This window comes from Nerophis lumbriciformis, linkage group LG15, assembly GCF_033978685.3.
Source record: "Nerophis lumbriciformis linkage group LG15, RoL_Nlum_v2.1, whole genome shotgun sequence".
Lineage (NCBI taxonomy): Eukaryota > Metazoa > Chordata > Actinopteri > Syngnathiformes > Syngnathidae > Nerophis > Nerophis lumbriciformis.
Genome location: NC_084562.2, coordinates 32,074,082 through 32,087,353, shown reverse-complemented (window position 1 = coordinate 32,087,353; position 13,272 = coordinate 32,074,082). Strand labels below are relative to the sequence as shown.

The 13,272-nt window shown below is 43.7% G+C and overlaps 1 protein-coding gene across 2 annotated transcripts in view; it reads right to left on the bottom strand.

Annotated features, from left to right (window-relative positions):
• Positions 1 to 11,134, bottom strand: part of wdhd1 (WD repeat and HMG-box DNA binding protein 1) — an 88,534-nt gene extending 77,400 nt beyond the window's left edge. For both annotated transcript variants that reach the window (XM_061975055.1, XM_061975056.1), the window contains exons 1-4: positions 11,054 to 11,134; positions 10,689 to 10,782; positions 4,473 to 4,584; positions 4,220 to 4,371 (exon numbers count right to left, since the gene is read on the bottom strand). In XM_061975055.1, the coding sequence (XP_061831039.1) occupies positions 4,220 to 4,371; positions 4,473 to 4,584; positions 10,689 to 10,765 (341 nt within the window). In that variant the 5' untranslated portion in view covers positions 10,766 to 10,782; positions 11,054 to 11,134. The remainder of the gene's footprint in view (positions 1 to 4,219; positions 4,372 to 4,472; positions 4,585 to 10,688; positions 10,783 to 11,053) is intronic.
• Between the last annotated feature and the right edge of the window lie 2,138 nt (positions 11,135 to 13,272).

The following is a 13,272-nucleotide window of genomic DNA, read 5'->3' as shown; positions in this document are numbered from 1 at the left end:
ATTTTGTTGTTTTCTTACTGTACCGAAAATGAACTGAACCGTGACCTCTAAACCGAGGTACGTACCGAACCGAAATTTTTGTGTACCGTTACACCCCTACTGTTTGGTCCAGCTGGTCGTGGATGTCTCCAGTAGATTTTGGAAAAAAAATTCTACCACTGCAGGGTTTGTTAGAAGTTGTAAACAGTTTGTCTTTCGTTGTGATTCATTTTCTTTAAGCAGTGTCGTCCTCACCAGACACATTAAGCCTGAAGCCAGTCAGTGCAGCAGAAGTTCTTTATTTTGTCACCATTGCATAGGTCTAAGCTCCACATTTATAACATCAAGTCACAACGGCCCGGTCTCTCGACTGACGACCTTCATCTGCTCCGGCCTTTCACCCTCTCTTTGCGCTCACTCAGCTTCTATAAATAATAAATAAATGATAAATGGGTTGTACTTGTATAGCGCTTTTCTACCTTCAAGGTACTCAAAGCGCTTTGACACTACTTCCACATTTACCCATTCACACACACATTCACACACTGATGGAGGGAGCTGCCATGCAAGGCGCTAACCAGCACCCATCAGGAGCAAGGGTGAAGTGTCTTGCTCAGGACACAACGGACATGACGAGGTTGGTACTAGGTGGGGATTGAACCAGGGACCCTCGGGTTGCGCACGGCCACTCTCCCACTGCGCCACGCCGTCCCTATAAGCAGTAGTTCGTCCTCCATATATTCAGGTTAACAAATACAAGGTTATGAATCCTCATTTGTACAAACACAGCCATCTATTACCAGGTTTGCCATGCTTAGCAAACACAAGCTTTTGTTGCCGGAAGTAGGGAGTATGTTGGGTATGTGCACTGAAATCAATGCGTCCAGGAAAATGAGTTCCGGTAATGCTTAAAATGACAAAAATATGGTATACATACTGTACATATTGTTATGCACTTGTCTGTTAAGACTGTATACACAACGTTGATGGAGGCTTTTGAAGATGTTTTGGAGGGCTTAAGGTAACACAGGGGACTTTTCTTAGCCGCATCTTACAAGCGTTTTTCATCTTTAGAATGAAAAAAAATAAATACATCTGTGCTCCGATAGGCTACATTCCAAAACAAAGTGCAGTTCCCCTTTAAGTACAAGATAAATGCCAGCTATATGGTTAATAAGCTATCTGTCACGAGTCTGAAAGCAGCTTTAGATGCAGGATGCAGCTCGGGCTGGGCGATATATCGCGGGTTTGTCTCTGTGCGATATAGAAAATGACTATATTGTGAGTATTCGAGTATACGTTCTCACAGTTGCTTTCAGCTGCGGGCATTACACTACAGGCGTTTCTCACTCTTTCTTGTCTCTGCTTCTCACAGAGACATAAAACAAGCGCACCTTCTTACATACGTCACATACTGTTGCGCGTGCAACACCATACGCTCTCGCCGAGCAGAGAGGTAGCAGCATAGGTAACGTTAGCTGTGGTGCTAGCAGAGCAGTGCGAGTGGTAACAAATGGAGGAAGAAGAATTAATTCCCAAGTTAAACAGCACGGGGTCCATCGTCTGGCGGTGGTTTGGCTTCAAGCGGAAAGATGTTTAACAGAAACCCGTAACAAAAGCGTTGCTACAAAAAGTAGCAGCACTGCTAATTTGTAGCATGACTTGAAAAGTCACCCGCTAGAGAATGAAGAGTGCTTGAAACTCCACATGTCAACATCTCCAACAAAATGCACTGACCCAATTGAGCCTGGCGTCTTCCATTTCCAGATCAACACCGTATGAAAAAAATAGTCAACAACAGAAGGAGATAACGTCCGCAGGAACCTACCACATAGCGAAGGACATACACTATTTGATTTCTTATTATACAGCTCATTTTTATTTGACACTTATTGAAATATCTTGTGTGACATCATGCACAAAAGTGCACTTTATTTGTTTTAAAATATTGTAATGGTGTTCTGTACAAAAAGTGCACTTTAATTTAGTGTTGTTTTGGTCTGTCATCTTAGTGACATCATGCACAAAAGTGCACTAACAGCCTGTTTTAAAATGTCTCCGACAATCTTGCACTTTCTGTATTGGAAATGACATGAATGTTTGTGCCACTGCTTAATAACTGTTTAATAAATACAGTTTTGGTAAATTGACTTACTTGTGATTTCCCTCTCTGCATGAAAGTTTAAAATGAGCATATATTAATGCAGTATGAAGAAGAATGTTTTAATGTAGACACATAGAATCATCATACTGCTGTGATTATATGCATCAAGTGTTCATTCAAGGCTAAAGCAAAATATCGAGATATATATTGTGTATCGTGACATGGCCTAAAAATATTGAGAATTTAATAAAAGGCCATATCGCCCAGCCCTAGATGCAGACGATGAGTGAAAAATGATATTTAATAACCAAAAAAATGCACTGACGAGGGAGTAGGAGAACACTCAACTGGGAGTGGAGGAAAACAAAAGAAGGCGAGTGCATGTGGAAGTGCACAAGGCACAGAACTTCTTTTGAGCCAAGCAACAAGAATTAAGCAAAGCAGAGCATTTGCAGAGCAATGATCGGACTGAAATAGGAGACCGATTGGCAACCAGGTTGGGGTTGTGTCCCGGTTGCCAATCAAGAACAGGTGTGAGAGCCAGCACTCAGTGGCCAGACAGGGGTCGCAAAGCTAAAAATTAAGAGTACTGACAGGAACTTAAACGGGAAAAAAACAATGCAAGTCCAAAACAGTCACAAGAGTGTGAAATTATCAAATTTTACTATTTAATTTCTATTAAAAAGGCATTTGTTTTTTTAGCTGTTTTAGTAAATCGAGACCAAAACCTTCTGTGTTTTTGCAGACCAAAACTATAAATACCGTATTTTCCGCACCATAAGGCGCCCTGGGTTAAAAGCCGCGCCTTCAATGAACGGCATATTTCAAAACTTTGTCCACCTATAAGCCGCCCGGTGTTGTAAGCCGCATCTAACTGCGCTAAAGGAATGTCAAAAAAACAGTCAGATAGGTCAGTCAAACTTTAATAATATATTAAAAACCAGCGTTCTAACAACTCTGTTCACTCCCAAAATGTACGCAAATGTGCAATCACAAACATAGTAAAATTCAAAATAGTGCAGAGCAATAGCAACATAATGTTGCTCGAACGTTAATGTCACAACACACAAAATAAACGTAACGCTCACTTTCTGAAGTTATTCTTCATTCATAAATCCCTCGAATTATTCTCCTTCGTTGTCCGAATTGAAAAGTTGGGCGAATGTGGGATCCAAAATGTCGTCTGGCGCTGTCTCCCTGTCTCGGTGAACGTCACGCGTGTTCGCCTTCTGTCATCCACTGTTCCCACGCAGTTAGCAGTCTAGCTTCGAATGCCCTGTTGACACCAATATCTAGCGGCTGGAGGTCTTTTGTCAATCCACCCGGTATGACGGCGAGTATTGAATTAAGCGCGTAAGCGTGTCTCTTAATGTGCTGTTATGAGCTAGCAAATATAACAACTACACTACCCAGCATGCAACGATAGTTACGAGCATGCGCGGTAGCCCTGAGAAGCGTTGTTGTATGCTGGCAGTTAGAATGTGGTTATGAGCACGCTGTGAGTAAACGTTGAGAACTCAGTTAACACGCCTCGTCTGCATTATTTATAATTAGACAGACAACACACTTAATAGGAGCCATTTTGGGGTCTTTACATAAACACACAAATGGAAATGAAACGTCACATATCCCAGCATGCACCGCGCGCTTCTTTAACGGGGAAAAAAGATGGCGGCTGTTTACCGAAGTTGCGAGACCGATACTTTATGAAAATGAATCTTAATATTTATCCATATATAAAGCGCACCGGGTTATAAGGCGCACTGTCAGCTTTTGAGAAAATTTGTGGTTTTTAGGTGCGCCTTATAGTGCGGAAAATACGGTAGAAATGAAAAAAATGTGAATATAACTCACCAATATGTTTGTCCAAAAACTCAGACTAAAAATAAGATGGCTGCCAAAAACAACACTGACTCCAGCTCACTCATGACCCTGATGAAAATAAGTGCTGTAGAAAATTGACGGATGGTTGTTTTCAACAACAAGGTGGAGTAAAAGTGAACGCAACACAGAATAATTTATTCTAATCTTTTCCATTATAAATGGTCAATCAATGTAAAGAGGATATTGAAGAAAGCGACTCACAAAAGTGACTAACATATGTAAAAACGATCGTAGTGAGTCATAACACAGTACCTGGAGCCAGCAGCAACTTTGGAGCCACTAGTGTTGAAGGTGACGTGTGTGGCATTGGTAGTGAAGCGGGTAAGGATGCCGTCTGGGTCACCATCAGGAAACGTGTGTATCTGCACCGTGTTGTTGGAACTTGCAGTCACAAGTTTGCCGTTCTATATTAAACCAACGCATGTCAGTTGACTTATTTGTTTCATGAACTACAAAAACAATTCCTATGAAACCTGAATCTACCAGAAGGGTTCAGATGACCAACCTTGAGTGCCAGAGAATAAGCTTTTTCGCCGACTGTGATGAACCTTGGGTCATCATCATCCAGACTCTCCCAAATCCGAACATCGCCATCATTTCCACAGGTCACAATCAGCCTGAAGAGAAACAGATTAGAAAATTGTTTGTGAGGAACTCGCATGGCTGCCGTTTGTGTGTCCCCAAGATGCAAGAACCAGGATGAGGATGAGCAGGTAAGATGATTTTAATAATAAAACAACAGAGAAATGTAGCAGTCTTGCATACAACAGTTCCTAACATAGTCTATCGTCGAGCACTGAGGAGTGCTCGAGTGAAAACATAAATAGACATGTGCTGATTGGCAGCAGGTGTGGACCGGCTGCCAATCAACGGCAGGTGAGGAGAAAACAGTGCTCAGCGGAACCAACAGGAAATATAACAAAATAAGAGCACTGACAGGAAGTAAATACAAAAACATGGAAACAAACCGAAATGAAGTGACAGATCGTCACAGGACCCCCCCCTCAAGGAACAGATTCCAGATGTTCCCTGGAAACAAGAACGGAAATAAGTCCAAAAATTACGGGAGGGAGGAGGGAGGACATGGCGGAGGGTCGCCAGGCCAAGTGTCCCCGCAGCCAGCGAGGGAGAGTCAGGTGGCGGCGACGCGTTGAACGCCGCTGCCACTGGCGAGGCGGGCGACCACGGAACGGCCACATTAGTGGCCGACAAGGAGGAGGTCGCGCAGCTGGCGGCGACGAGGATGACAGCGTCGTCGGTGGATCCTCTGCCGACGATGAAGATGGCGGCACTGTGCAGAGTCCCGCCGGTGACGCGGAAGACCTCCGCGCCGTGCGAAGGCGCGCCAGAGAAGATGAAGGTGGCGGCGCCGTGGAAAGAGACGATGATGTCTCCGTGGTAGGAGACGATGGCGGGGATGACAGCGGCGTGTGCTTGGCTGCACTGCTGCTGGTAGTAGCCCCCCCTCCACTAGGCGGATGCCAGACGCCGTCCACCACTGGGAGAAAGAGTTCTGGGTTCTTTATGTCCCCCGGTGCGAAAACCAGGGACGGGCGGAAGGGGGCCAGGAGGAGGGAAAACGACACGTCCCTCGCCGAGTCCCAGCAGGAGGCCAGGAAGGACATCACGGTGGGCTCCACTGGAGCCTTCGCCGGACTGGCAGGATGAGCGGGTGCTGGAAGGGATAGCAGCCGTGGTGCAGCTGCTGGAAGCTGCCTTGGAGCAGGAACAGGTGCTGGGCACTCAGCCGGTGTTGGTCGTTGTGGCGCCGCGACCGGCGTAAGACGCGGGGCTGTGACTGGCGTGCGACGCGGTGTGGGAACCGGTGGTCGACGCGCTGGCACAGGCGATTGCCGTAGAGCCGGGACAGGATGCACAGCAGGCGACGGGGAAGATGGCGGCAGTGGCCGCGCCGGTCGGAGATCCGGAACCGGCGGCCGAGCCGGGAAGAGCGAAGGCGGCGGTGGCCGCGCCGGTCGGAGATCCGGAACCGGCGGCCGAGCCGGGAGGAGCGAAGGCGGCGGTGGCCTCGCCGGTCGGAGAGCCGGAACCGGCGGTCGAGGCGGAGAGGGAAGGTCCGAGCCTGCTGTGGGCTGGGACCGCACAAACCTGGCTTTTAAATCCTCCAAAAATTGTGCGGTCCAGAAGGTCGGCTGTGCATCGCCGACAGGGGTTCTCGCGAGGACACAATCTTCTGGCTCGACGATACTGTGAGGAACTCGCATGGCTGCCGTTTGTGTGTCCCCAAGATGCAAGAACCAGGATGAGGATGAGCAGGTAAGATGATTTTAATAATAAAACAACAGAGAAATGTAGCAGTCTTGCATACAACAGTTCCTAACATAGTCTATCGTCGAGCACTGAGGAGTGCTCGAGTGAAAACATAAATAGACATGTGCTGATTGGCAGCAGGTGTGGACCGGCTGCCAATCAACGGCAGGTGAGGAGAAAACAGTGCTCAGCGGAACCAACAGGAAATATAACAAAATAAGAGCACTGACAGGAAGTAAATACAAAAACATGGAAACAAACCGAAATGAAGTGACAGATCGTCACATTGTTTTTACCATAAATTACTTAAATTACATGTAAAGCGCTTTACATTGACATTTAATCAATGTAAAGTGCAATATAAAAATGCATTCAATTCAGGGGTCTCAAACTCACACCTTGGGGCCATTTGCAGGCCCAAATTTTGTGGCCCTCAACTAACTTCATAGTTTAGTATAATTTCGGCCCACACACCCTGGGTGGCTAATAGTTAAATATTATGGCAATCTTGAATCCCACTATAAAAACACTAACAGTGAAGACACATGAATGACAGCACAACAAACACACAAAGAGCAACTTGCTGTAAGGTAAAAGTAGTTAAAAAAAAAAAGGTAGTCGTCATAAAACGCGATTCTGAATTGAATCTTTTGTGCAGCCCAGCCTTACCCAGACTCTACATCCAGGGGCCAGCAAGTAAATTGAGTTTGAGACCCCTTTTGAGAACAAGGGGATGGGTCAAATGCAGAGGACAAATTTCACCACACCTAGTGTGTGTGACAATCATTGGTACTTTAACAAATAAAGCACCAATGATTTAACTTTAATCATTGGTACTTTATTTGTGTATAATGGAAGTCAAATATATGTACAGTGTATTATATGTGTTACATATAAATATATAGTAATAGTATATTGTAGTCTTAAGAAGTGCACATTCCAAACCGCACATAAATGCAAGTTTCAGTAATACATGCAAAGGTGATTGTTTATTTAGTTGTTTTACTATTCTTAATAACATTATTCGAGCTGCAGGGTCTATAAGGTCTGTAAATGTTTTTAAAGACATGAGTGGGATACCGAGAAAAAAGTTGGTGGAATGACAGGACATTTTATTTGCATCTCTGTTAAACACTTGACAATGAATATTGGTTGCTCTATAACAGTGGTCCCCAACTACCGGTCCGCACAAGAAATAATCTTTTTTTTTTTTTTTTTATTAAATCAACATAAAAAACACAAGATACACTTACAATTAGTGCACCAACCCAAACCTCCCTCCCCCATTCACACTCAGTCGCACAAAAGGGTTGTTTCTTTCTGTTATTAATATTTCTGGTTCCTACATTATATATCAATATAGATCGATACAGTCTGCAGGGATACAGTCCGTAAGCACACATGATTGTATTATTTTATAACAAAACAAAAAAAAAAGCCCTGCACCTCCCCGGTCCGTGGGACAAATTTACAAGCGTTGACCGGCCCGCAGTGACAAAAAGGTTGAGGACCACTGCTCCATAATACTGTAAAATATTACGTCCTAAGTCTTTGAAGGCGGATATCTATCAGGTCTAGCGCCTCTGGCTGAATTCTGTTCTTCTGTACACTTGCAGCATTTCACTTAGGCAGTTGTTTTGGGGGATCGTGTGTGTTTTGGGTATTTGCAACATTGTTTGTATTTTTTTAAATCCTGGAGCATTTATGTAAATTTAGAATTAATTCTTAATTTGCAGCAATTTAAGGTTTTGGAATATTTCTATTTGTGTACCCCTGTTGGTCACCGTAATAAAAGTAGCTGTCAACATAAACCATGGAACACTGGTGTAACACGGGGGTCAGCAACTCGCGGCTCTTGAGCCACATCTTTAGTGATGCCCTCGTGACTCCCTGGAGCATTTTAAAAAAAGGATTGAAAATGGAAAAAGATGAGGGAAAAATATTTTTTTTGTTTTAGTATGTTTCTTGTTTGAGGACAAACATGACACAAACCTTCCCAATTGTTAGAAAGCCCACTGTTTAATATTTGTGTGTATGCTTCACCTAAGTATTTGGTGATCATCGTTTTGTCCTACTAATTTTGGCGGTTCTTGAACTCACCACAGTGTGGACTGTGATGCAAGTTTGTTTACATGTAAAATCTTCCCCTCCCTTGTCTCATTTTGTCCACCAATAGTTTTATGCTGTGCGTGAATGCACAAAGGTGCGCTTTGTTGATGTTATTGACTTGTTGGAGTGTTAATAAGGCATACTTGGCATGGCGTAGTGGGTAGAGCAACCGTGCCAGAAACCTGAGGGTTGCAGGTTCGCTCCCCGCCTCTTACCATCCAAAAAATCACTGCCGTTGTGTCCTTGGGCGGGACACTTCACCCTTTGCCCCCGGTGCCACTCACACCGGTGAATTGAATGATGAATGATAGGTGGTGGTCGGAGGGGCCGTTGGCGCAAATTGCAGCCACGCTTCCGTCAGTCTACCCCAGGGCAGCTGTGGCTATGAAAGTAGCTTACCACCACCAGGTGTGAATGATTGATGGGTTCTACATGTAAAGCGACTTTGGGTACTTAGAAAAGTGCTATATAAATCCCAGTTATTATTATTATTACAGGTAAAAGCCAGTAAAATAGAATATTTTGAAAAACTTGATTTATTTCAGTAATTGCATTCAAAAGGTGTAACTTGTACATTATATTTATTCATTGCACACAGACTGATGCATTCAAATGTTTATTTCATTTAATTTTGATGATTTGAAGTGGCAACAAATGAAAATCCAAAATTCCATGTGTCACAAAATTAGAATATTACTTAAGGCTAATACAAAAAAGGGATTTTTAGAAATGTTGGCCAACTGAAAAGTATGAAAATGAAAAATATGAGCATGTACAATACTCAATACTTGGTTGGAGCTCCTTTTGCCTCAATTACTGCGTTAATGCGGCGTGGCATGGAGTCGATGAGTTTCTGGCACTGCTCAGGTGTTATGAGAGCCCAGGTTGCTCTGATAGTGGCCTTCAACTCTTCTGCGTTTTTGGGTCTGGCATTCTGCATCTTCCTTTTCACAATACCCCACAGATTTTCTATGGGGCTAAGGTCAGGGGAGTTGGCGGGCCAATTTAGAACAGAAATACCATTGTCCGTAAACCAGGCACAGGTAGATTTTGCGCTGTGTGCAGGCGCCAAGTCCTGTTGGAACTTGAAATCTCCATCTCCATAGAGCAGGTCAGCAGCAGGAAGCATGAAGTGCTCTAAAACTTGCTGGTAGACGGCTGCGTTGACCCTGGATCTCAGGAAACAGAGTGGACCGACACCAGCTGGACTGCTGCTGAGTGGTCCAAAGTCATGTTTTCTGACGAAAGCAAATTTTGCATTTCCTTTGGAAATCGAGGTCCCAGAGTCTGGAGGAAGACAGGAGAGGCACAGGATCCACGTTGCCTGAAGTCTAGTGTAAAGTTTCCACCATCAGTGATGGTTTGGGGTGCCATGTCATCTGCTGGTGTCGGTCCACTCTGTTTCCTGAGATCCAGGGTCAACGCAGCCGTCTACCAGCAAGTTTTAGAGCACTTCATGCTTCCTGCTGCTGACCTGCTCTATGGAGATGGAGATTTCAAGTTCCAACAGGACTTGGCGCCTGCACACAGCGCAAAATCTACCCGTGCCTGGTTTACGGACCATGGTATTTCTGTTCTAAATTGGCCCGCCAACTCCCCTGACCTTAGCCCCATAGATAATCTGTGGGGTATTGTGACAAGGAAGATGCAGAATGCCAGACCCAAAAACGCAGAAGAGTTGAAGGCCACTATCAGAGCAACCTGGGCTCTCATAACACCTGAGCAGTGCCAGAAACTCATCGACTCCATGCCACGCCGCATTAACGCAGTAATTGAGGCAAAAGGAGCTCCAACCAAGTATTGAGTATTGTACATGCTCATATTTTTCATTTTCATACTTTTCAGTTGGCCAACATTTCTAAAAATCCCTTTTTTGTATTAGCCTTAAGTAATATTCTAATTTTGTGACACACGGAATTTTGGATTTTCATTTGTTGCCACTTCAAATCATCAAAATTAAATGAAATAAACATTTGAATGCATCAGTCTGTGTGCAATGAATAAATATACTGAAATAAATCAAGTTTTTCAAAATATTCTAATTTACTGGCTTGTACCTGTATGTGTCGCCTTCATTATAAGACATATACAGAGCTTTTCATTTTTTGCGGCTCCAGACAGATTTATTTTTTGTATTTTTGGTCCAATATGGCTTTTTCATTGATTTTGGGTTTCCGACCCCTGGTATAACAGTACGGTAAGTAAATATTTGCCATGTCAAAAATGTAATTGCACATTGATAGCCCTAAAATATAAGCAAATGTCGAGTATTGTCATTGAGTAAATAAACGTGTTAACTAAACAAAGTTAAGTTGTTCAAATTGTGATAATGTTGACATACTTTCCAGTGTCATCGAAGCAGACTTCCGTGTGTCCTTCTGAGTGTCCGTAGCGCATAGGCTTCCTTTCACACGGCATGTTGACAAACTGGATAACTGGCGAGATTTTAAGGAAGCAAAAACAATCGTTAGCTTTCTGATCAGTTCGTGATTTGGAAACAAAACAACTTAGCTCCACTGTTATTGCCTCAGACGTAAGCAGCAGTAACCGAGGAGGTTGGCTAGCAATAACACAACACAAAAGCTAGCCAGCATACATCAAACTACGCACGTGTAAAACAATGAACCCTGTTAAAGACGTTACACTTGTGCCGATTGTAATCATCTGGTTAATATGTTATGTTTCAATATATGATGGGCGACTTACAACTCTCCCTCCCGGATGGTTGTAGAAAGTGAAGAGTCTTCTCCTGAATCTCCCGCGCAGAGTTGAAAACAAGTCCCGCCAGCAACGTAATGACGTCACTACTGCACCGCCCACTTTTGGTGATACGACGTAAAAAATAGACATGTGCGATATTGCACGGGCACATTACTGCCGATACCGATCCTTTTTTTTTTTTTAAAGTTAACTTAAAATTAGGAATTATTTTGCGGTTTTAAATTTGTTGATCGAAGGTCAAGTATAATCAACATATTTCTATGAACTAATTTATTGGTCAACAATTTAACAATATAAGACACAGCAAGACAACAAAATATCAACAAAACAATTCAATAATTCATTTTGGGACATGTAAAATAAGTCAAAGTGCAAAACGAAAGCAAAAATTACTATTTGCTGCCAAAACATATTTAAATCAATCAATCAATCTTTATTTATATAGCCCTAAATCACAAGTGTCTCAAAGGGCTGCACAAGCCACAACGACATCCTCGGTACAAAGCCCACATACGGGCAAGGAAAAACTCACCCCAGTGGGACGTCGATGTGAATGACTATGAGAAACCTTGGAGAGGACCTCATATGTGGGTAACCCCCCCCCCTCTAGGGGAGACCGAAAGCAATGGATGTCGAGTGGGTCTGACATAATATTGTGAGAGTCCAGTCCATAGTGGATCCAACATAATAGTAAGAGTCCAGTCCATAGTGGGGCCAGCAGGACACCATCCCGAGCGGAGACGGGTCAGCAGCGCAGAGATGTTCCCAGCCGATGCACAGGCGAGCGGTCCACCCCGGGTCCCGACTCTGGACAGCCAGCACTTCATCCATGGCCACCAGACCTGTGCCCCCACCCCCTCAAGGAAAAGGGGAGCAGAGGAGAAAAGAAAAGAAACGGCAGATCAACTGGTCTAACAGGGGGGCTATTTAAAGGCTAGAGTATACAAATGAGTTTTAAGATGGGACTTAAATGCTTCTACTGAGGTAGCATCTCTAATTGTTACCGGGAGGGCATTCCATAGTGCTGGAGCCCGAATAGAAAACGCTCTATAGCCCGCAGACTTTTTTTGGGCTCTGGGAATCACTAATAAGCCGGAGTTCTTTGAACGCAGATTTCTTGCCGGGACATATGGTACAATGCAATCGACAAGATAGGACGGAGCTAGACCGTGTAATATTTTATACGTAAGTAGTAAAACCTTAAAGTCGCATCTTAAGTGCACAGGAAGCCAGTGCAGGTGAGCCAGTATAGGCGTAATATGATCAAACTTTCTTGTTCTTGTCAAAAGTCTAGCAGCCGCATTTTGTACCAACTGTAATTTTTTAATGCTAGACATAGGGAGACCCGAAAATAATACGTTACAGTAATCGAGACGAGACGTAACGAACGCATGAATAATGATCTCAGCGTCGCTAGTGGATAAAATAGAACGAATTTTAGCGATATTACGGAGATGAAAGAAGGCCGTTTTAGTAACACTCTTAATGTGTGACTCAAAGGAGAGAGTTGGGTCGAAGATAATACCCAGATTCTTTACCGAGTCGCTTTGTGTAATTGTTTGGTTGTCAAATGTTAAGGTGGTATTATTAAATAAATGTCGGTGTTTAGCAGGACCGATAATCAGCATTTCCGTTTTCTTAGTGTTGAGTTGCAAGAAGTTAGCGGACATCCATTGTTTAATTTCATTAAGACACGCCTCCAGCTGACTACAATCCGGCGTGTTGGTCAGCTTTAGGGGCATGTAGAGTTGGCTGTCATCAGCATAACAATGAAAGCTAACACCGTATTTGCGTATGATGTCGCCTAGCGGCAGCATGTAAATACTAAAGAGTGCAGGGCCAAGAACCGAACCCTGAGGAACTCCGCACGTTACCTTAACATAGTCCGAGGTCACATTATTATGGGAGACGCATTGCATCCTGTCAGTAAGATAAGAGTTAAACCACGACAAAGCTAAGTCTGACATACCAATACGTGTTTTGATACGCTCTAATAAAATATTATGATCGACGGTATCGAAAGCAGCGCTAAGATCAAGAAGCAGCAACATAGATGACGCATCAGAATCCATCGTTAGCAGTAGATCATTAGTCATTTTTGCGAGGGCTGTCTCCGTAGAGTGATTTGCCCTGAAACCGGATTGAAAAGGTTCACAGAGATTGTTAGACACTAAGTGTTCATTTAGCTGCTGTGCGACAATTTT